The sequence below is a fragment of the Orbicella faveolata genome, unplaced genomic scaffold (genome assembly GCF_042242905.1).
Source record: "Orbicella faveolata isolate gen_17 unplaced genomic scaffold, um_ofav_v1 contig_14, whole genome shotgun sequence".
NCBI classification, from domain to species: Eukaryota; Metazoa; Cnidaria; class Anthozoa; order Scleractinia; family Merulinidae; genus Orbicella; species Orbicella faveolata.
Window position 1 is genome coordinate 8857501 of NW_028301541.1, and position 23682 is coordinate 8881182.

General features: G+C 39.7%; 3 protein-coding genes and 1 long non-coding RNA gene across 5 annotated transcripts in view; 2 read left to right on the forward strand and 2 right to left on the reverse strand.

Moving 5' to 3' along the window:
- LOC149113824 (uncharacterized) overlaps window positions 1-6595 on the reverse strand; it is a 15154-nt gene extending 8559 nt beyond the window's left edge. Inside the window, exons 1-3 of one of the 2 annotated variants that reach the window (XR_016206565.1) lie at window positions 6338-6595; window positions 2095-2283; window positions 1589-1780 (exon numbers count right to left, since the gene is read on the reverse strand). This is a non-coding gene — a long non-coding RNA (uncharacterized LOC149113824). Of the gene's footprint in view, window positions 1-1588; window positions 1781-2094; window positions 2288-6337 lie in introns of both variants that reach the window. The other variant, XR_016206566.1, reaches the window with a different exon arrangement.
- A 647-nt stretch (window positions 6596-7242) lies between these two features.
- On the reverse strand, window positions 7243-8676 carry LOC149113825 (uncharacterized). Its single transcript, XM_089287508.1, has one exon. It carries the CDS (start codon window positions 8663-8665, stop codon window positions 7661-7663), a length of 1005 nt encoding a protein of 334 aa, XP_089143634.1. The 5' UTR covers window positions 8666-8676; the 3' UTR covers window positions 7243-7660.
- Window positions 8677-14684: 6008 nt separating this feature from the next.
- On the forward strand, window positions 14685-17385 carry LOC110049093 (melatonin-related receptor-like). Its single transcript, XM_020754863.2, has one exon. It carries the CDS (start codon window positions 15335-15337, stop codon window positions 16424-16426), a length of 1092 nt encoding a protein of 363 aa, XP_020610522.2. The 5' UTR covers window positions 14685-15334; the 3' UTR covers window positions 16427-17385.
- A 2903-nt stretch (window positions 17386-20288) lies between these two features.
- On the forward strand, window positions 20289-21436 carry LOC149113826 (adenosine receptor A3-like). The gene has a single exon (XM_089287507.1). The coding sequence runs from the start codon at window positions 20387-20389 to the stop codon at window positions 21434-21436; it is 1050 nt and encodes a 349-aa protein (XP_089143633.1). The 5' UTR covers window positions 20289-20386.
- The last annotated feature ends 2246 nt before the right edge of the window (window positions 21437-23682 follow it).

The following is a 23682-nucleotide window of genomic DNA, read 5'->3' on the forward strand; positions in this document are numbered from 1 at the left end:
CTAATTGGCTTGCATTGCAAGCATGAACATAATTTTATCAATTGTATGAATATCATACATACACTTCCCGAAAGCACACATTACAGGCTTTCAAAAAGAGGGTACATGTCATGAAAACCATATTTTAAATGTGAGTTACAAGGACAGAATATAGCAGGCCAAAATCCAAGTAATCACATGCGTAGAGCAGTGCGTAGTGTTAAAACGAACTCGACAAGAACTTCTGACTACGATGTAAACAGAGTTTAATTGACAGAGATCAATGTTCCATACAGACTCAAATGAAACGAATCACGTGCCAAGACGAAGGTAGAATTAAACCACGTGCTGTAAGCTTAGCTGTAAGTCGTATGATGTAAACCGTATGCCGGTTCGAACTGAAATACAATAACGAAAATAGGAGCTAACGTAACTAACATACCGAAGCATAAAGATAAAATAACATAAATGAAGAAACTATTGCTAACATTCTCAATAACGTCCGTAACATGGAAGTGTAACATAATCGGCACTTATACTGATTGTACGGAAGGCTGGAAAACGATTAATAGGCTACACGGTGTGTAACTTGGACGGTACTTTTATGGCAAAATAACCCTATATTGGAGATATGGACCTAATCAAGCGTGATTCCGAGCATACAGAACTAACTAACCGATTTAGTAACAATAAAAGGAAACTCAACCGAAACAAATAACAATAGAAAACCTAAGAACTAACCCTAAAGAACAAGGAATAGATTACTCACTTTGGTTTGCACACGCACTGAACTTGACTTGATAGAATAGATGAGTAACAGTGTATAGAGAAACTATGGCCCAATGCCGAGTAGAAGTTGACGCAGTGAAATCTGCACTTGAACTGACCTAACCGAGGAAAACCTCGTGGATATATCTAACCGGAGAACACGTACGTAAAACCTAGCGGTTATGACTATTTCCCTAACGGACATACATGTAGCAGCTGAAGGCTGGTCAACCACAGTAGATTAAGTAAGTAAGTAAGGCCTTGTTTGAAAGTGACAATTACTTGATAACATCTACGGTAAAGTAAGTTCCTGCGACCAAAAAACAAATTAACATCACGTTTCAAAACCAACATTAAATGTTCTGCACCAAAGATTTCCTGGTTGAATGGAAAGCCTTGAGCTCCTGTCTAATTTTACATGTACTTGAAAGTATAACATGTACATGTATTATTACGGAAAGGTGTTCCAAAGCAATGAGAGCTATGAGGAGATTCTCTCAGGTTCAGATTACTTTGCCTGAAATTTTAGCAAGAACATCTAGCAAAGATGGTGGATCATGTGTACTACAGTGTAAAGGCATCTGAGTTGAGTGTTGATCAACAACCTTGATTGACACTCCATCGATACCCAATCAACACTCCATCTACACCTTGGTCGACACTCGGCTGACTATTGACCGACTGTTGATCAAGTGTCAAATGAGTGTCGACCAAGTATGGATCAGGACCTTGGTAGAGTACACATCAAGATGTCATTTGAGGGTATCGATTGACAATCGACTGTGGATGTCTTTAGTACACATGATCCAAGATGGTTAAAAGACAGTGTATTTACACGTACCTGGTTGGTCAAGGTCTGAATGTTTTTGGTTTCCACTGTCCAACCAAAGTTGTCCACTTATGCCCATCCAGTTTTTCCACCACATGTCCAATAAAGCCCACTGTACATTCATGTTTCTCCACTGTCCATCTAGGTGTATCCAATATCCCATCCTGGTTTGTCCACTGTGTTTCCAAGCTTGCTCGCTGCCAACTAAGTAATATAAATACATGTAAGATGAGGTGAGATGAGGTGAGATGAGATGAGATGAGATGAAATAAAGCCTTTATTTAGGGTTAACACATAATTATGGTGGACATTCACAAACAAGCTTGTGGTCCTCACTTAGAGGGCCTCTTTATTGAGACATAAAGAAACAACTCTCAACTGGTGGTGAAATTCTCAACAACTCTGTCCAATGATTATTATTAAAAAAGCAATATCATTATGTAAGACAAGATACAGTTATACTGGTAATTTACAGTATATTAATTTTTTTTCTACCAGTTAAACCTGGTTGCATTTACCTGGTTGGTCAAGAAATGAATGTTCTTGGTTTTCCACCGTCCATCCAGAGTTGTTGAGTTGAGTACATCCAGTTTTTCCTCCATGAGACCAATATTGTCAACTATGCATTCAAGTTTGTCCATTGTCCATCTAGGTGTATCCAGTGTCCCATCTTGGTTTGTCCACTGTCTGTTCAATCTTGTTCATTGCTGACTAAAAAATCGAGAAATTCAGAAAAGATTCTTGTTGATGGTGAAATTATCAAGAACTCAGTCCAATGACTATTGTTAAAAAAAAAAAATTATTGTTAAGACATAATTTATATTTTTCTAATATATTAACCCAACCAAGGTGTGTGCCTAGGGTATCCAGCCCGGGCTTCCATTGTGGCCAGCCTGCCCCAGTAGATAGAATACCACCCCCCGTGGCCAGCAAATCCCTGTAAGCTAGCCATGAGACCTCATTCCAGGCATGATTGAATCAGAAATATAGAGGATGGGATGGGATGGGGGAACACTTGAAACAACTGATACAAAACCCTTCAAGACTACTTAACAACTACTACAAAGCTGCTAGAAAAACAGCTTGAGAACTCCAAGAAGATCTAGCTGTGAAGAAGCTGCAACACTCCATGTGAGCTTGCATTTGTGAGTTTGACAGCTCACTGGAGGAGCCTGCTAAGTATGTGGCTGTTTACAATGAACTTTGAAGCTGCTATAAAAATTGACTCATTACATGTAAGTGTGCTTTTTAGCATCCTCAGAGACCCAGGGTCTCATTTCTTTGCCCGATTTATTTCCTCATGCCCCAACTAACTGCCCCTGGGTCTCCAAGGATGGCTTTTGTAAGTGCTTTTGAAAATGGTCCCATAAAAAGTAATGACCATGATTGAATGTAGGCTCTACAAACACTAATAATTATAACACACAAAATTATTCAATTTTAGTTTTTAACAACACCTTTTGAAAAACTGCAAAATTGATGAAACATGAAAATTTCTTAAGGAAAGCATAAGTCATGTGCAAAAGGATTCAGGGCAGACTCAATGAAGGTTAAAAATCAAATGAAATTTGATAGTACATAGTTGCAAATTAAGGCAGTTAAAAGGAAAGGCTGAATGTTTGTACTTGATTGGAACTGCATCTACCAAAATCAAACGAGAAGCTTCACACTTAGAACTGCACTAAAGAGCACAAGATTTGAAAATTTCTAATAAGTGAAATGATAGTTGTTTGCTCCAGGTCACAAGGTTAATTAACACTTAACAGAAATAAACTGAGCACCATGTCTGCAATTCATGTACATACACTGAACACTGTAGCAAACAAACATTCCAAGCTCCTGGGTATAGAATGAAATTTTTCAAGGTACTCTTAAATGACTCCTGATTTCTGAGTTTTTTTGCATACGATATTTCTCGAAAACGAAGCGCAAATCAACAAAAACAATTACACAACAATGCTTTTCATGTCAAAACAAGTCAATCTGTCAAAAATTAGCTCGATCCTGCAAAAAATAAAAATTGACCCAAAATGCTTGGGCTTGCCGTATGGAAAAGGCTTGCCGTATGGAAGTACGGACAGTCACTTGATGACCAAAAGTTTTGAGATCGGTTGGTTTACAAATTCTCCAAGGTGTATGGGGCTCTGCTTGTGCGCCTTAAGCATGGCTGTTTTGCAGTGTCACAACATCAAAAATAAAAATTGTAACCATTCAATAAATTAATTCAAGAAGCTGGGATATGAAAGATAATTGATTTATAAACAACCTCGCCAAGATTTACATGTAGGTCTGTGCAGTTTTTCATTTACACATTATTCAGAAAAGTGTTTCAGTCAGATTTAAAGAGTTTTGTACAGAGTTGCCAGGTTTGTGCCCCTTGGAGGGACACAAACATCGCGGCCGTAAAGTAACAAAAAAAAAACACCTGTCATTGAATTTCAATTGGCGTTGAAATCAAAACTTATTACTCTAGAGCTCTGACACATTGAAGTTAATACTTCTTCTAGAGCAAGAACTGTTTAGTTACTTGCAAAAACTTGAGCAGTAACTCATCTTTTGACCTACTCGAGAGCCTTATCAGGCTGCCATTTTAATGTCATGCCATACAAACTTGGAAATTCAGACGTGCTCCATTACATAATGAGGAGGCCTGTTGGGCTTACATGTAAACATTGCAAAACGTCAAGCAATTAGAGGGCCTTACATCTGATGAAACTAAAACTTCAGAAGGATTGGTGATTTCTCGTTTTGAAAAATGATGACGTCACATGGAAGCCGGCAATAATTTAGGTATTGGCTTATCACTTATGCTAGCCTTAGGGTGCGTATATAAAATTTTGAATGCATGTGAGAAGTTTGGAGGGTACAAAAAAAATGCAAGAGTTGCTTGAGGCACAGCCAAGAGCAACTCTGGTTTCTTGAGCGCTCTCCAAACTTTCCAAGTGCATTCACAACTTGATATAAATGAACAGCTAAAAGCATGAATCAAATCTTTCATAACATAGCGACAACATGGTTATGATTAGTTTCCTTAAATTTAAACTCATTTAAAAATAATGCACCTATCAATTTTAAGCTGCTGGGGGGGGGGGGGGGGTGGGTGTAGGCCGGGCATAGGTGGGTGTTTTAACGTAACAAGTCTGCCCGTGGTTGGGACTTTTGATCATTCACCGAGTCCCGGGGGTTGGAACTTTTGACTTCAACCGATAGTAGACTGGGCCCTACTGACGCCATCTTGGATGACTGAGAATGACTGGAAACAAACTGAACAGAATTGGAAGAAAGCAATGTTCCAGATCGCTGGCTGTGCATGAGATGCTCAGAAGTTTGGTGTTGAACTGAACATTGTTGCAGATATTCTGTAAACAAGGCCTTTGTTACAGATCTTAGTTTTTCCTTAGTTAAAGGTTAACTCCATTGCTAAACATCATTGATTTGTATTTTGAAAGTTGTGCATGGAAGCAAATTTCCGAATCCTACATAACATAAGACTGTTTTTAATTTAAGCTCAAATGAATTGAAATTATGAAACATTTGACAGGATAGTGTTCTGTATTCACCTTCATACAATTCAATTTGCAATGCATGTTGTTTCTAAGCATGGTTATAATTTTAGTACTAAAACGAAATTGAATGATTGAACTTCATCTTTATGAGCCTACCATGTGCAGTGTATTATTATGAATCAGTGAATACATCTAAGATCTTGAGTCCTCTTATGGGGCTTTTTCATATTTCTCTACAACAGAAAGAGGTCAACATTTTATTTCCATCATTTCTGTTTAAAATGTAAGTAATTAAAATGTCACAATAGTGTAGGACATTAGTGGTGATAAGAATTTCCATGTTTTCTGTCTTGTTTAGTCGTAAATGTTTAGGGAGTCATCACAATTTTAATATAAAAATTAGGTGACTTTTTTATATTAAACAGACGTTTCATTTTGAAGTTGTTGCTTTGTAGCCTTTTATTTACAACTTTTTGATGTTTACTTCTTTTTTTGACATACCTATGCCTTTTTCTAGATAGAGGTGGTGAATTTGCATTCTTCTGAACAACACTGGTATCCCTGGGATACGGAATTTGCACTCTTTTGACCAAGGTTAATTTCCATGGGGTCGGGCATTTGAACTGAAAAGATGATCAGAGTTCAAATCCCCTGCCTTTGCCTGGCCTCTCCCCCCCGCCCCCTCCCCTGCCAGCAGCTTAACATTGATAAATGCATAACCTGTGACCTGTGACCTGTGTTTTAGACCCGCCAGTAAAAATAATATTAAGGAATAGCATGTAGTAGTCTGATTCATCGAGTAGCAAATGTTGTTTCAGTTGACCAACATTTATGGATGTATAACAGCGTAGTGCATGAAATCAATTTGCATGAAGAGGTGACATTTTCTTCATTGAGTTTAGCCTCTCAGATGTGATATTCGCACACGTGCAAATTGGTGCGAAAAAAAGTCGTAAGCTAATAAGGTCTGGAGAGACGGAGAGTTAAGTACGTTTTAACTTCTTACTTGTTGTCTAAAATCATCACTTAACAGGATCGAAATTTCTTTTTGCAAGCTACTAACTCAAATAAACAGCGGCGTCAAGATATTTTTGCTCAAAAAGACGGCACACGTGTGCTTTCTGACACTTGGAGAACTACAATTAAACCGAATCAAGTCTTAAACTTATCTAATGGAAAGAATGGGAGAGAAGATGACTAGGTTTAAAAACCACTATTCGTAAATAACAGCTTTTGAGTGAAAGCTTAAGCTTACCTTAGCAGTTTTGCATTTCCTTCCGGGCTGTTGCTTTAATATTTGCAGATATTTGCGAAGGTCAGTTAACGTGGTCCCCATTTTATGTGTTTTGCAGTCTTCTCCGGGCATAATTCTTGCATTGACATACAAATACACATCAGAAAATACGTTTGGAAAGGCTAAAAACACCAAAGGCAGTCTCTTCATCGATTGTTTGGCATACAAATAACAATTTAACTTCCGCAGCCATCTCGGGTTTCTCTTTCGTTCCCAGTCTTTCTTGCGTCAGGGAAACGAACGCACGGCCAAACTAATAGCACAGGTCACCCAAGCGTAATATAGCAGTTTGTGTGGAGAACTTCGCTAAAATATAAGAGTTTGTATGGAGATCAGGAGTTGACATTAAATTCGTTCAATGCATGGGTAATTTACCGAATAAAGACTCTTGAACATTCAATGGTGTCATTTTTTCTCATTCTGGAGAGTTAAAACGAGATTTGAGCGAATTTTGAAAACTATGTCCTACCATACTAACTATGGTCCTACGGTGTGACCCTTGTCTTTTATTCCTCTTTCTTAGTAGAGGAAAAACAAAAAGCCATAACTCGCTTAAAAGGCTTCGGATCGAGCTGAGAAGCGAGACAACAATAGAAAAGACAACAAGGCATTGAGGTAAGTCATTGCAAAAATATGAAAATTTCAGCTATAATGTCGATTACCGTTTTTCCCCCATACAAACCTTTGTAAATTCAAATCGTTGTAACACAACACCACCACATGCTGCAAGGCGAAGGTCACGTTTCGCGTAACCAAACTCGGTGGTTATGTAATAGTAGATGTCGGCGGTAAATATATCACGTTTCACGCGCTGAACGCTCGCACAAAAATTAAAATAATAATAATAATAATAATAATAATAATAATTTTTTTTTTTTCAATTTAAAAGCAAACTTTATTGAGCACTTTTCCATACAAACTTGAATCTTACATGTATCTGGTAAAAAATTCAGAAATTCTGTTGTTCCTTAAGTTTTCGGTAATTATAATAGTAATAATAATATCAAAATAATAATAATAATAATAATTTATTATCATCATCGTCATATCATATATGTCATGATATCATGGTTACTACAACTAATGCTAATACTACTACTACTACTTTTTTTTTATAAATAAGGTATATACAAGGTAAAAGTAAGTAAAAGAAATAAACTATTAAAACCTATTTCAACAGTGTTTAGATAATGGCTCCCTCCTGGGTTTCAACGTCAATATCGGTATATTACAAGGTAAAAGTAAATAAAAGAAATAAACTATTAAAACCTATTTCAACAGTGTTTACATAATGGCTCCCTCCTGGGTTTCAACGTCAATATCAATGTTCTTAAAGTCACAAAAGGCTTTCCTTCTAGCTCTTGAACCTCTTAGGCAGATTAGTGCGGATCTTAGTAAAGCGAAGGATGTCCTTGCTCTTATCCAGGAGATTGTTTTAGCATAATGTTCTCCTTTCTTGATGGAGATCAGCTGCGCCAGTCTGGAATGGTATTGCAGGCACTCGTTTCCCATGCCGCCTGTTGACGTGAAAATAAGGGGTGTAAAAGTTCCTTGTTCGATATCCAAAACCCTCCTCGCGTAAAGACGCTTCTTCTCGTTCTCATGATTGCGGTATATCTGTTGGAGCTCTAGGTCCCTATACGAATCAGCATTAGGGTGACAAACCCTCACGTCAAAGAATGTTGATCGTTGGTTCTCCCAGAACCCGCGCGCATGAATATCTAATCTCGCATCTGGAGCTCGATTAGAACCTCTTCCCAGCTGTTCACCCGAGATGTCTTGCAGGACAGGCTCAATGTCAACATCGGTACAAACCATATTCAGGAGTTCGGCTTCTAAGTCCCTCAGCTCATTGTGACGTTGGGTAACGAACCCACCTCTCTTGCATATCATTGCGTGGTCCACTGTAAAAGCATCACCGCATACACAGGTGGAGGGGATATCATCGACCGGCCAATCGTAGCGCAGTTTGATTGCATCGCGGAACTCTCTCTTATTTAGATTGAAACCCATTTCACGAAGGGGGAGTACCGTCAGCCAAACAGATGACCCTTTTTCCGCAGCAAGGTCAAGTGCCCGTTGGACTTTCTGTGGGGCTACCCCTCTGATATGCTCTGCCCTGTCTTGGAGCACCGTTGCTCTCTCACTCCTCATTGCCTGTTGTAGTGGCTTGACCAAAGAATCATCCGGCATCTGATGGGATTGAGCCACGACCTGTTGGACCAGCGGGATGGTAACTTTGACGGAGGAGGATTGCTCAAGATTTGCGTCAAGACACGGGTTTGTCATGCCAAGCCCCCCTAGACAATAATAATAATAATCTAATAATAATAATAATAATAATAATAATAGTAATAATAATAATAAATAACTCCTCGCACCGTGAGCTTGGGCCGCCTGTGCTTTAAACGGAAGAAAACGAGATTGTACAAAAAATGTATCGATTTAGTTGACACGTCGAGAAAGAAAAAGAAACTAAAAGCGAAGTCCCGGCCCCGACTGGCGTGGAGCGCCCCTTTCGACCACACAGCAGGTCAGATGCGTAACCGATTGTGCTACCGGGGGGCTTCTGGACTAGGTTAGAAAATTTAATAGCCAAAATCGTGAAACAACAATGTAGTTGCCACTGACAACCTGATCTCAGCTTTTACAAACGTGCCGTTAACAAAAATTTCAGACCTAAAACAGATTGGTGTCTCAATAACTTATCTCCACTCTATTGATTCTCGTTCCTCTAACGAATTATTTCGAGGCCTGTATGAAACCTTTTAAAAGCTGTCAAAACTTAGGCCAAAGTCTAGTTCTGTGCCAGACTCCTATAAAATTCAAAGAATACCATTATGAAGAATTTTGAATAATTTTGCATGTTTAGAAAGCTTTTTTCAAGTCGGTTGTTAAATCATATGTTTACAACGCTTGGTGTCCCATTTGCTCTGGTATCTCCATCCTTTCTAAGGTCTTCGCATACTCGTTTTTAACTTTGTACTAATAAAGAGGGCTTAAGAAAAATCAAGGCATGGGTACATTGGCACTTCACGGTAACTTAGGGTTGATGCCCTTTCTTGAAAAGCATTTTCACACAAATCAAACTTACTTCAAACGGAAGAAAAGAGGATTGCACAAAAAATATATCAGGCTGTAACGAGAAAGAAAAATAAAAGCGGAGTCCCCCGACTGGCGTCGAGCGTATATATGCCCTTACGACCGCACAGCAGGTCAGATGCGTAACCGATTGGGCTACCGAGGGACTCCTGGACAAAGTTAGAAAATTTAATAGCTAAATACGTGAAACAACAATATAGGTGTTACTGACAGACTAATTTTGCTTGTTGCCCGGATGTGTGTTTGGGGGGGGGGGGGTGTGTGAGGGGGTTACTCCCAGAAAAATTGGGTAGGGGTGTGCGGCCCGCTTCCCAAAACCCCTTACTCTATTTATGACCAAAATATGTGATTTTCCCTGCAATATTTATGACCTGACCAAAAATTCGGGTCTTATTTATGACCTGACCCTTGTATCAAAATACTGTTTCAGACCTGCCTTGTCGACTCCCGATAACTCGAACCTTCAAGGGAAATTGAACACGGTTCGAGTTATAAGGAGTTAGAGTTATCGGGAGTTGAGAACAAATGACCGGAAAACGGGAAAAAACGGTGTTGAATGTTTTTCTATTCATGCAGGGTACATTTTAATCAAATTTAACTGCACTTCATGAAAGCCAAGAGATTTATTGACATTTTGGATAAGGAGTTAAGAAGCAACACTTTGTGACAACCAGTGGAACCTGAACTGAATTGACACGTTTTGTGTAATGTAAAAGAAAGAAAAAAGTTCACACGGCTGCTGAAAAATAAATTTAATGTTTTGGACCACAGTACACTGTTTGTTTTGACTGGTCAAGTATTGACAGATATGGTTCGAGTTATCGAGGGTGAAATTATATAGAAAATGACCTGACAGGAAACGAAAATTGCTTCGGGTTAGCGGGAGGTTTGAGTTATCGAGAGTTCGAAGTTACCGAGGGTAAAATTATAGTAAATGTATGACGGAATTCCAGGGGAAATCGATTTTGGTTCGAGTTAGTGATTCCGTAAAAACTAAAATCTTAATTTAAGATTTTTCGTCATACCTCAGCACCAGAACAATAGCTGACAACTTTAAAAGTCAGCTTTTGTTCTGGTGCTGAGGTAAGACGAAAAAAGGTGTCTGGAAAACCCGAATAGCGAATAGCGAATAGTCGCGAATAACGAATAGCGAATAGTCCCGAATAGTGCAGATAGTCTCGAATAGTGCGAATAGCGGTGAACAGTCGCGAAAAGTGTCGAGTAGTGACGAATAGTCGTCAATAGTCACCGATTTAGACCTAATATCCTGCGTTAATTAATTATCCAAATAAGCAACAGAATTTCAGTGAATTTATTACCTTTTCTTCTCCGGACTCAGGTTAGGGTTGCCCATCGCCGACATTAAGACAACAGAAAACACAAGGATAACCTAATAAAGACGTATTTACGCTTTTGCAGCGGTTAAAACAGATGAAATTACCTTTAGAGACACGTTTTGTCCTGATAAGCATCTGTGCTTTTTAGCGGGAAAATCCCATCCTACGTTGCAGCGCGGTTGACTGCGAGATACTGGGTACCCTATTTGCTACGATTTGCCACTATTTGCCACTATACGCCACTATTCGAGACTGTGCGCCGCTATTCGCACTATTCGAGACCATTCGCACTATTCCTACTATTCGCTAATTGCTATTCGGGACTATTCACTGTTCGCTATTCGCGGCTATTTGCTATTCGCTATTCGGGTTTTCCAGACATCCGACGGAAAATTTTGAATTAAGATTTTAGTTTTTACAGAGTTCCCTAGTTCAGATTAATGTTAAATTGCCGTAATCAGAATTTATGAGGGGCTTTTGTTGGTTTTCTTTTCGATAATGCTGAAAAAGTGGCTTCTTCTTAAAACCATACCTATAATAAGACTAGCCTGGCAAAAACCATACTCTATTTATGACCAAAATAGCCAAAATTGATGCCCTATTTATGACCAAAACGGCTGAAAAACCATACCCTTTGGGGAAGCATATACCTGCTATATAGCCCAGCAAGAGAAAATTTGTTCTCATATCCCGCCGACGCCGGTTGCAACTGAAAATGTTCGGCGCGCGATATGTTCCAGTGGGTTCCGGCGCATCTGCGATGGATTGCCGACGTACTCAAAAGCGCGAAATGCAAATCGAATGGGGGCAATTTCAACCATTCCACCTGTAAATATGGATCGAATGGTCTCACTGGAGTACGTTGCGTCCGCATATTGCGTCCGGCGTCCGGTGGTCAATGCCTGGCACAGATTATGATTCGACGATATATGTTCACATATGCCGCAACGGTGTCCCAGACCGCGCCGGCGGCTTTCTCCCAGGTAGGCTTAAGGGAGAACCCCTCCCCCGGGATATTTTGATCCTCTTTCATTCATGCCTTCACTGATTGATATTTTAGTTGAAGTCTGTCGTGACCGGTCCGAACCTCCCTCTTCGTATCTTCTGGCAGGAAATTTATTGGTAGTTAGGTAGTCAGCCATTAGGCATTTTTAAAAATAATAATAACTTGAGTTTGTTAGCACGCGAGGACAAACGCGCGAGAATTCCTCTCATGGCTACCCCTGAATTGAAGAAAGCATGTAAATCGATACACCACCAACAAGTGCCTCGGTTCAGACAAGAGACACATGAACTCTTAGAAAAATTACAAAGCTCTGAAAATGATCCTATAAATTGCTCTCTAAAAAGCGCCATTGACGAGCAAAATAAATAAATAAATAAATAAAAATTAACAGATGATTTTAGTGTCTTGGAAGCTGCAGTGTTTGTTGTGAAAATTAATTTCATCATAAAGAAATCGCTCAGTAGTTTTACGGTAGTATACCCGCTATCCACGAGCACTGAAAGATTAACATTACCCCTCACCAGAAAGCAATTGTCAGTAATTCTACCGTAAGGCCTACCGTCCACACTAATCCGTCACGCAAACGGAGCTTTACGAAAACGCTCTTCAAACCGGAGGAATTTGAAAACGCCGGTTTTTTCGTTTTCGTGTGGATGGAAACATTTCGAAAACGGAGCTTTTCGAAAATGATGACGTCACGATAATCACGTGATTTCCCTGACCGAGGTTTCTTCAAACACTATTCCAAATTGATCGGTGACTGTTGTGTTCTTAAACTCCTCCGGCCTAGTGTGGACGGAAAACATTTGATGCGTTTACAGAGCGAAATCTCCGTTTTCAAATTCCTTCAGCGTATGGCGGACGTTGCCTGAGAATAAATTCGCAGGTTGTGGCAAGACATTTGGACTAAGCTTTCTTCCTTAAAAAATTATTTAGAAGCCCTCCGAGCACCACTTGTACGAAATAATTTAACACAGGGAGCCTTTTGTCACGACGTGGCGCTGGAGGCATTTTTTTTTTTTTACTATTATTATTAATGTCATTTTCTTGATAGGAAAAGAAAATATATCACTTTTGTTTACTTATATTCCCAAGTCCGCAAATTATGTTTTGACATAAATTGATTAGGGAGCTGTAAGGGGGTTTTATTATGGTTGTCATAGCAACAAGAAAAAAAACCAGCTTATCTTATTTCTAGACCCAGGTCTCTGGTGAAGGTGACCACGAGAAACGTGCTTGCTAGGCAGCTTTTTTAATCTCTTTGTCAATGTTTGTGTCTGGCTTGTTGATCGTGTATTTTTAGTTACGTTTTGACATGAATTGATTAGGGAGCTGTAAGGGGGTTTTATTATGGTTTTCATAGCAACAAGAACAAAAAAACAGCTTATCTTATTTCTAGACCCAGGTTTCCGGTGAAGGTGACTACGAGAAACTTGCTTGCAAAGCAGCTGTTTTAATCTCTTTGTCAATGTTTGTGTCTGGCTTGCTGATCGTTTATTTTGGGAGTTAAGAAAAAAAAGGGGGTTAGCTATCGCTATTGTGATTTCATAGTGGAATTACATACCTACCCGTGGATTATATTTGAATATGTGTTGGATTATAAGTATATTCGCCGCATCCCGCTGTGTTTTAAGTGTTTTGTGTTTCGTCAGTACACTGTAACAGATATCAGTTAGTAGGTTCTAGAACAAGAAAATTGTTGGGCGGTTATCTACATTGCTTATGGCTTAGCCGTGGGGCAAAACGCTGAAAACAACAGATCGCTTAAAACGAAATGAAAGGGGAGTTACTCCGCGAAAGTTAAACAACAAGGGCTTACGAATATAAAGTATTTTTGAATACACTTGAAACTGGTCGCGGAAAAATAATCTTGACGCTGACCGCCCAAATTAGCTTCGAGTCCGTGATACGACTTTTTTTTATTAAGTGTAAAGGAAAGCTTAGAGTTTTCATTGCACTTTACTTTACCGTTTTCAGCCACATCCCACAAGTCTGCTTTTTTTCACATCCGTGATATGAAGGCGTGATTTAAATTCATCAGCAACGATTTTTTTTTTCTTTTTTTAAGAAGTGAATTATTGTGTAGGCCAAAAATTCATTAATTTAACCGCAATTTTCTTTACCCAGAAAATTGGAAGTAATGATAAATGGCTATTTGAAAGCTGTCTTGTGCGGTGTTCTGCTTTAACGAGTCTGAAAGACTTTGCAAGTTGTATAGCTGTGTACAGCTTTTAGAATTACAAAACGGTTCGAGACATTACCGAGTCTCAAAAGCTCCGACAGTTTGCAAATAGCCACTGCCGCTGAACGCAGAAGACATTACTTTTGTTTCCATTGGCCACTGCAGGTAGTAATTGCACGTACTTCATAAATCCAGTTTTCAATAAGTTCACGGAAGTAAGTTTGAAAAGGATAAACAAATATAGAGGTATATTTATCATGTAAATTTTCGAGCACTTTCAAGCCCAGGGCAATCAAGAGGAAATTAAACGTTTTTCGCTTTTTTACGAGAAAATCAAAGATAAGGTGTTTTAATGTTTGAGATTAAAGTACTTTGTGCAAAGCCGGAAAGAGGAATATGGACAAAATATGTCTCTTGTAATTTATAAGACCTTTTTCAGAGTCAATTACTTGAAAAATTTCTGTTTTAAATACCGCATCTCTAATAGTCTGGGTACGATGCTCAAATTTGTATGCTGATTAAACTCTAACTTCTGTTTTGATTCCAAATCTAAATACGAAAACTATAAACAGTCCTGTGGCGATCTGCAATTGGCTTAGCGAGCTAATCCGACAAAACATGAGGTCGGTTTTTTCCTCTTTGGCCTTCATTAGCAAACTGTAATTAAATACTGGGTTTTTTCATGATGATTTATGATTGCATTTTTTATTGCGCTCGCTGTGGCCTTTCGTGCAAAACAGCAGTCTTTTACTTTGTATATTGACGCAGTTACCGTTTAAATGTGGGGTGATTTTTGTTCTTTCGTCTTTTTGGAGTGTCTTAAATGGAAACAAAGGAAGCTTAATGATAATGCTATACGTTTGTAGCAGATTTACATTCTTCGGTACAAAACGGCCGGGGCTCATCGATGACCGACCTTTTTCACAACTGTGGGACCTGGAGAATTCTCGCTGCCGTCTTTAACTAGTGAAAACCTGAATGCCAGTATGAGGTAAACGATTTCCAGTTCGACATTCACCAGGCAAAGTCACTGACCTCTCTGTGACTGAACTAACCTATCAAGAAGTGAAGAAGCTGCCCGTCAATTCTCCATGCTTATAATGAAACCCTCGGCGGTATACCTCCTGATGGGAGTTACTTCTGGGTGTCGACTTTAGATCTACGGTATGTTATTGAAGACAATTAATAAGCTAGAGGTGAATTAATATAAGAAAAAAACAAAACTATATTTCTTCTGTTGGTATTAATTCTTATCCTCCTTAGTCGAGGACGTCAACATTTCACTGAATCTCGAGGAATAACAAGTAACAAAGATCTACTATTTAACATAGATGATGACTTCGCCAGCTCTACCTCCAAGAAGTACCGGACTAATCATTTTCGAATCCATAGCCTCCGTGACGCTTATCGTGTTTTCTGTAATAGGCAACGTCTTCATTTTAACAGCCCTGTATCGAAATCCACGACTACGAAACACCACCAACATCTACATCGCTGCTTTGGCGATAACGGATCTCCTCAACGCCTCAATACCTGGGACATCGTTCGCTAGCGCCATCATCGCAGGGAGATTGGTCTACAGCATGCCTGGTTGTCGACTAAGCGGCTTCCTGGTACATTTCCTAACGTACGTTTCTATGGCAACGATGACGTTGACCGCCGTGAATCGGTATTTCAGAGTTGTTAAGCCTCAATACTACAAGAAGGTTTTCGGCGACAAGCATTCATGTTACATCATCGCTGTTCTATGGCTTCTAATTGCCGCGTTCGTTCTATATCCAACAGCGTTTGGCGTGGCAGAGTTTTCGTTCCAGCCTGCTTCCTCGTTTTGTGCCTACACCTTTGCGAACAAAGGATCAGAAGTGGCCTTCACTTTGACTGTCGTGTCCGTTTTAGTTGTCTTCTGTTTGTCTTTGGTCGGCGTGTGTTATTACCAAGTTTCCAAAGCGACACGTAGCCACAATGCAGGCGTCTTCCTCTCCCTTCAAGGCGTTTCCGCTCACGAAATCAAACTATCCAAAGTGTTGTTCATTACGGTGTTTGCTTTTGCGCTCTGCTGGATTCCCACGTTTGGAGTCATCTTGCTAACAAGGCTCATCTTAGGCAGGGCCCCACACGGATTGGCTGTGATGATCCCCTTTCTGCTCCAGACCTCCAGTGTTCTTAACCCCATAATATATGGTGCTTTGAGTCCGCCTTTTCGTCGCGAGTTTCGTCGGCTGATAGCATTTAAAAGGGCAGTTTGTTTGAGCGATGAATCACATCGTTCTGTTAATACTGGTATCGCAGCGGCACTTGAAAGAGGCCTAGCCCTTGAGCAAATCTCTGTTCGTCACAACTCGGTTTCAGACATTTTCTGTTCGGAGAGAAATGGGCTAAACAATCTACCACAACGTGAAGAGCAAAAGGTTGCCTGGATCTAGCTTGATTCGCATAGCCCTAAAAAAGTTCTTGAAAATTTTTCAGACCTCCTGACAAGCTCAGCTGAAAACGCCAAGTCAGGTTTTCTCCATAAGAATCCTTAAAGCGCAGACTGCTTTCATTATGCTTGAGACTATGGAAGAAAAGCCGACCACTTAATGATGGCGTGAGCGGCAATGGAAAAAGATGCAGCCCGGTTTAAAGGAACATTTTCTAGTCTCAAAATGTGAACTGTGAGTACATCAAAAAAGGTTATTAGTGAGTGATGTACCTAAGTGATCCAAACTGCAGTCCAGTTTTTATCGATAGAGTAACACAGAGAGTACAAAAGCTTGCTAGATCTTAATCATGTACTTCTACTGTAATTTCTGCTCAGCCCTTCACACTGGTAGTAGTTTTGCGAAGGCTGCTCTCGCTTCTTGACCAAACCTCTGTCGAATATATATCCAGATCGGATATTCTTTGACTTCTGTTTTCAATGTAATGATTTTATCACACGCTTCTTTGCGTTTTCGGAGTGTGTGCGAAAGGATTTAGATAAAGTTATGAACGAGGGCAGTAATAGGTATATTTTAAAATCAATTAGATTAATCCCTCTCAATTTTTATACGAGATAGAAATCTCGGGCTCATAATATAATAATTGTGTATTAGATTGGCAGGAGAATTAGTAGCCAGTGTTTTGCTGAATTGGAAGGCCCGGAGCCAACCCACTTTGCTGTTACTCTCTCTTTCACTCACCTTCATAGCCACTTCTAACGCTCCGTGTGCGGGATCACTCGTAATGCGTAGGACTTGCATATGAGATGGAAACGTTGAATTTCGAAGAGACCTAAGCGAGCGTATTCGCGGCTTTGATACCTAATTTATAGGCTGAAATGACACAACAATCTCTATCTAGATCCAGCGAAATGGTTGCTCTATATAACCGTGACCTGAATAAATTAAAAGACCAAAAATATTGTCTTGTGTTCCAGTTCTTCTGTGAGAAATACTCGCTAGATGATATTGGGTGGCAGTAACACTCATAGGAATGGTTTTTTCGTCTCAGAACCTGGTCGTTATTTCCATTTTCAACATCAGATTAACTTCTTTTTTCCAAATCTGTCTCACAAGGAACTTACAAAACACAACAAAACTGCACTCTGTTACCTACATTCCAACAATGGACCATTTCGGCGATACGGCGGCCATTTTGAACTCTGTTGTTTCAAATAGCTATTATGGGATATTTAGGGGGTCAAATTAGTATGTATTTACCCCCTAAGCATCCCATAATAGCTGTTTGAAACAATAGCATTCAAAATGGCCACCGTATCGCCAAAAAGGTCCATTTTAGAGCTTCCCTTAATCCCTTTGCACGACTTGCGTGCCTATTATGTTTGTTGATGTGCGACGAACCATTCAAAGCAAACTAATGCTAGACCTGAAACCTTAGCTTGCAAGAAAATTAACACGGTCAATAGCATGTTCTAGAAGAACATTATGTGTAGAATAACTTGATAAAACTGATTTTTTTTTCAAGTTATATTGCCTAGCAACATCAAGTAACTACGTCATACGGAAGTAATTATGTTCCATAACAACGCTCTGCCTAAAAGAATCAATGAACGCAGTGCGCTTAGCAATATTGATAACTGTGCTTAACGCAACCATTAACTTGGCAATATGAAGATACATTGTTACAAAAGACAACTTTAATTTTCAGTTCCAATACAGTGGGATCCCGATTTTTCGAACCTTCAAGGGAAACGAAAATTGGTTCGAAAACTCGGGATAAAATTACAGTGTTCCACTGAGGAGAGGGAACGACTTTTGGTTCGAGTTATCGGGAGGTTCGAAAAAATGAAGGTTCGAGAAATCGGGATTCTACTGTAGATTAAAAAAGAAATTTTCTCAAAGGCCATTGTAAGCAGTGACCAACAAAACAAAGGCTGCAAAAATTAATCAATTTTGAATCCTTATGTTTCAAAGTTTCATTAAAAACGCAGCATCCCGTCTGAAATGAAAATCAAAAGCAAATGTATCCATCCAAAAGACGGTCACAAAATTACAATAATTACTTCCATCGAGGGCAGATGTTTTTATCTTTTCACAAAAATGTAAAACCGATGGGTGTCAAGTTTATCAGCGGTAATTTAGGATCAAGTACTCACTCAAACGTTGTTTTTCACGATGCTGGGACTTTTTTCTACTGATAGAATTTGTGTGGACTAGCTGGCACAAGGAAAAATTCCTGTAAGGTAAGTCAAATGGTTGGCTGTGAGTTCGAGCTAATATGGTTTTTCAATAATCAACTGATTTAAATTTTACGCGATGGTTAAAAAGTAACCCTACATTAGAATACTTAAAAATGGCACAGAAGACTCATTTGTAACTTTGCTAAGATTGGTTGGCTTGCCACAGGAGAATGACCCTGACTTCCCCAACGCAACATATATTTGGCTTAAGAATTACAAGAAAAATTATTGGAGGAAGGCGCAAAGGATCCAGTAGCATTCAGCAGATTCTTTCTATAAATTAGGTGAGAGTGGTAAAAGGTATTTTCATGATCCGTGAATGGCCTTGTTCTTTTTCCCCGTGAAATTTGAAATGGCTAGCTTTTTCCTCGTGAATCGCCATTTCATTACATGCAGTAGCCGCGAACCTTGATTTTTCAAAATAACTTTCTGTGAAATGACAAATAAATGTTTAAGTTGTCGGGAACCTCAGTTTGATTATGTTTCCTATGACTTTCCACACGACAATATTATTACGTAACAAACAGTAGTTGCATAACCGTGAAAGCCAAAGCGTTCTCTCCCTTTGCACCAGTCTCCGGTGGAACACGGAAAACAAAACGAGCAGGAGAATAGTGAAGATGTGGAAATAGGCTGTGCTCGACTTTGCTTGGAATCATGAAATTCAAATTCTCCGTAATTTTGTATATTCACGTGAGAAAATACCTCCCATTATTTCGTGATACAAGAAAAGTCTATTTCATTTAACATGAATTGTGAAAGGTCATTTTTGTTTTCCGTTAAAATGATCTAGGTCCCCTCCTTACACCTTTACCATACTCTTACATGTACGTTATGCCTAGATTTACAGTGTAATGTAGCCGCTTGAGATTTATCATGATTAATGCTCGTATTCTGCTTACCATGGCAAATACTATCAATATAGATTTCCGAATCCGAACGGTGAAAACATCTTGAAGTGACAGCTGATGTAAATTTTGCCTGTCGTTCAGCGCTTTAATTAAATAAATTAAGCTGATTATCAAAAATATATTAAAAGATAGACTAGAATAAGGTATCATTTTACTACGTAAAGTTTGGAATAAGGTCACAATGAGAATGACATTTCATGTCCAGTGTTAAGTAATACGCCCTTCCCACGCCTTCAAATGAACTTCAAGCAGGACCTTTTCATCTGAAAAAAAAAGGTGATGGTCCCGTTTACAATTGACCACTGAAGCGCATTTGTAACCTCTTGCAAGAGGACACCTCCCAAGCATGGAGGAACATTGTATCGGAGTCCTGAGCACACAATAAACATTGCATTTGTAGCCCTAGGAAGAGGCAACCGTCAATAGGGTCCATTAGGGACAGCAATGACTGACTGTTGGTCCTGGCTTCGATCAGTGAACACTAGATATGTAAGTGCCAATATGATCACATCTCCCAAACTCTTGGGATCATGGTCCTGGTCACACATGAACACCTTGTCTGAACACTTCGTACTGTAAACCTCCCATAGAGAACATTGACACATGGCTTGACAGAATTGAAAACTAGATTTATTGTCACCATTAAGGGTACGTATACTTTAAGGAAACACCTCACTACTTATTAAACCATGATACATTTGTAACTAGTAAGGGAACAATTCCCTTGAGGAGAAACCTTTCTTAAGGTTTCCATTATTATTTTTTCTTGCAGCAACAATTTTTTAGACAAATATCTCCCCTTGGAAGGTACCATGAATCTTTCTGGCAACTTCACGGATCACACCAAGACCAGCGATCCCATTCATGTCAAAATCTGCTCAGTGATTTTTCCTGAAAACTTTCCAGCTGCAAATGTTTCTGCAACAATCGCGATTGTTGTTGTAAACATGCTGTCAAGCTTTGCGGGTGCGACGACAAACTTCCTGGTTCTTTGGGCCATTTCAAAGACACCCTCGCTACAGACTCCTTCTTCAGTGCATCTGTTCTGCCTTGCGTTATCCGATTTTGTAACCGCTGCTGTTGTTCAACCGTTGTTTTCTGCACATCTTATCGGTGTATTAACTGACAACTTTCCACTGTATTGCATCACGGGCGCCGTATTGTATCCAGTTGGATCTTCCTTCATCTTGCTGTCATTTTTCGCTATCACAGCGGTTAGTTTCGATCGGTACCTCGCGCTCGTTTTGCACTTACGATATGCCATCATCGTTACGGTCAGCCGTGTAATCAAGATCAACTTGTTGTTATTTACTGCTGTTTTTCCATTATCAATATATTTCTGGTTTTCGAGGGAAGACTGGTTCAAGCAGGCTGTAACTCGCTTGGGTCTCATTGTCGTTTTGGTTGGCATAGTGACAATTCCCTATTCCTATTGCCGGATTTTTACCATTTTGCGACGACACAAGAAACAAATACAGAATCAAAATAGCATAACGACAAGTACGCGTGGAATCTCGCCAATGGAAGTTGCCAAGTACAGAAAATCTGTGTTGACAATTCTCTTCGTGCTGGGCGCGGTTGTACTCAGTTATTTCCCCATTGTAATAAGGTTTGTTATTGCACGGTTCTCAAAGACTGAGGTCAGCGGATTTGTCGTAATTGTAGGAGCACTTATGGTATTTTTGAATTCTTCAATCAATCCACTAGTTTACTGTTGGAGAATGAAGGAAATTCGATTGTTTGTGTTATCAAAATTACGGCGCGTGTTTAGAGTCAGCGGTCCACATGATGAAGCATGCGCAATTCGTGTCAATCGAGTTAGACCAGTTTATGTCCCATCATGTCGTGAAACCCCAACCTGACAAAAATTATGATGGAAAGGGACATTTCGTGAGAGAGTAAGGTTATGAAGCACAATAATTTTTATAGAATTGAGTATTTTCGATTCGTGACCATCAATTGCGGAGCAGGGATGGCGCAGTGGTGAGAGTGCTGGCCTCCCACCAGTGTGGCTTGGGTTCGATTCCGGTCAGGTGCCATTTGTTGGTTGAGTTTGTGGGTTGGTTCTGGCCTTGCTTCGAGGGTTTTCCTCCGGTCTCCGTTTTTCCTCCCTCCACAAGAACCAACATCTCCAGATTTTAATTCGACCAGGAAAAAGGACCCGCATAAAAACCAGCTAAAGCTGATGTGGCTTCCTCTCTAAATATTGTAATTTGAAGCCATCACGTTAGGGCTCGACTGCCCACACAGTGAGTTTTATGACTTCAAGCTGTTTATCTTAGTTTATCGAGAGTAATTAAAGGAGAAGGTCGCTGCAAAAAGATCATTTTTTTTTTGTCTTCGCCTATAGCAAGAAAACATTCAACTTTTCCACTCACCGAAGTTTCAGCCTCTGAAGTGCCCGCTATCCTGAAGAAATTCGTCTCGAAAGAGCGACTTCGGAAGCCGCCATTTTGAAACTGTCTTGGCAGCCAGGCCGTGTTTACGTGACGTCACTCCGTCCGACTTAAAATTGGCGGGAAGGAGAAAAACCTGCAACTGACTAGGCATCCTTCACAAGATCAGCAAAATCTGTTTTTTCTAAGCGATTATCCACGTCACTATCTTCAACGCTATTATTTCGGAGTTTGGAGCATGCTTGGCTCAAAACCCAGAGTGGTAGTTAAAAGGCTCTTCGCAAGCCATTTGGACAAAATCTCTCTGACGGAATGACGTTACGAAAATACGGTCTGGTTGCTGAGTACTGTTCCAAATGACGGCAACGGTGTTCGGATTTTGGGGTTCTTTGGAGACGAATTTCAGTAATTAAAGTAAAGATGGAGGCGATATTAAACTGTCATGGCATGGAAAAGAGTGATGTGAAACATCGGCCATTTTAGTCTAATATGGCCACCATCTTGAAACGAAGTCTCAGGTCTCGGGTCTATTGTCGTTTTTCTTACAACTTTGCTAGTCTTTGTCTCTATATCAAGAGAGTCTTCTTTCGCCTGGAACTTCATCTCTTGATATTAGAATCCCATCTCTTCGATGGGTTGAAAAGGGGATAATGTCCAAACAACGGCCGATGTTTCGCATCATCCTCTTTTCAATGTTGATCTAATATGGCCGTCATCATGACACGAAGCCTAACATCTCAGGTCTAATAAAATTTTTCTTAGTGTTTTGGTAGTTTTTGTCTTTACATCGAGACAGTCTACTGTCGCCTGGAATTTTATTTCTTGATATTAGAATTTCATCTCTAACACAGGTTAAAAAGAGGATGAAGTTCAAACAATGGCCATGTTAGCCTGGCCATTAGACTTACATGGCTGTTGTTTGACATCATCCTCTTTTCAACCCGTAAAAGAGATGGGATTCTACTGTCGAGAGATAAAGTTCCAGGCGAGAGTGGACTGTCTTGATGTAAAGACAAAAACTGGCAAGCTACTAGGAAAAACGTTATTGGACCTGAGATGTTGGACTTCGTTTCAAGATGGCCGCCATATTAGACTAACGTGGCCGATGTTTGACATCATTCTCTTTTTCACCCGTTGAAAAGATGGGATTCTACCATCGAGAGATGAAGTTTTACGTGACAGTTTTATATTTTGATATCCACACAAAAACTCTAAAGCTAACTACATAACAAGTTATGAGACCAAAAAATTTTAAAATGGCGACCATATTACGCTAACATGGCCGTTGTTTGGTCTTCGTCCTCTTTTCAACACCTTAAAGAGATGGCATTCTAATATTGAGAGATGAAGTTTCAGGCGACAGTAGACTGTGTTGATGTAAAGACAAAAAGTACCAAAATACTAAGAAAAACGTTATTAGACCAGAGATGTTGGTTTTCCTCTCATGATGACGGCCATATTAGATCAACATGGAAAAGAGGATAATGTGAAACATCGGTTGCTGCTTGGATTTATCATCTTTTCAACCCGTGAAACAGATGGGATTCTAATTTAAAGAGATGAAGTTCCAGGCCAGAGTAGACTGTCTGGACACAGAGACAAAGACTAGCAAGGTTCTAAGGAAAATGACATTAGACCTGAGATGTTGACCTTCGTTTTAAGATGGCGGCCATATTAGACTAACATGGTCGATGTTTTACATCATAGTCTTT

Excerpts from the sequence above, each read along its gene's own strand:
- LOC149113825 (XM_089287508.1), bottom strand. The coding sequence starts at position 8,665 with ATGACAAACCCGTGTCTTGACGCAAATCTTGAGCAATCCTCCTCCGTC.
- LOC110049093 (XM_020754863.2), top strand. The coding sequence starts at position 15,335 with ATGATGACTTCGCCAGCTCTACCTCCAAGAAGTACCGGACTAATCATT.
- LOC149113826 (XM_089287507.1), top strand. The coding sequence starts at position 20,387 with ATGAATCTTTCTGGCAACTTCACGGATCACACCAAGACCAGCGATCCC.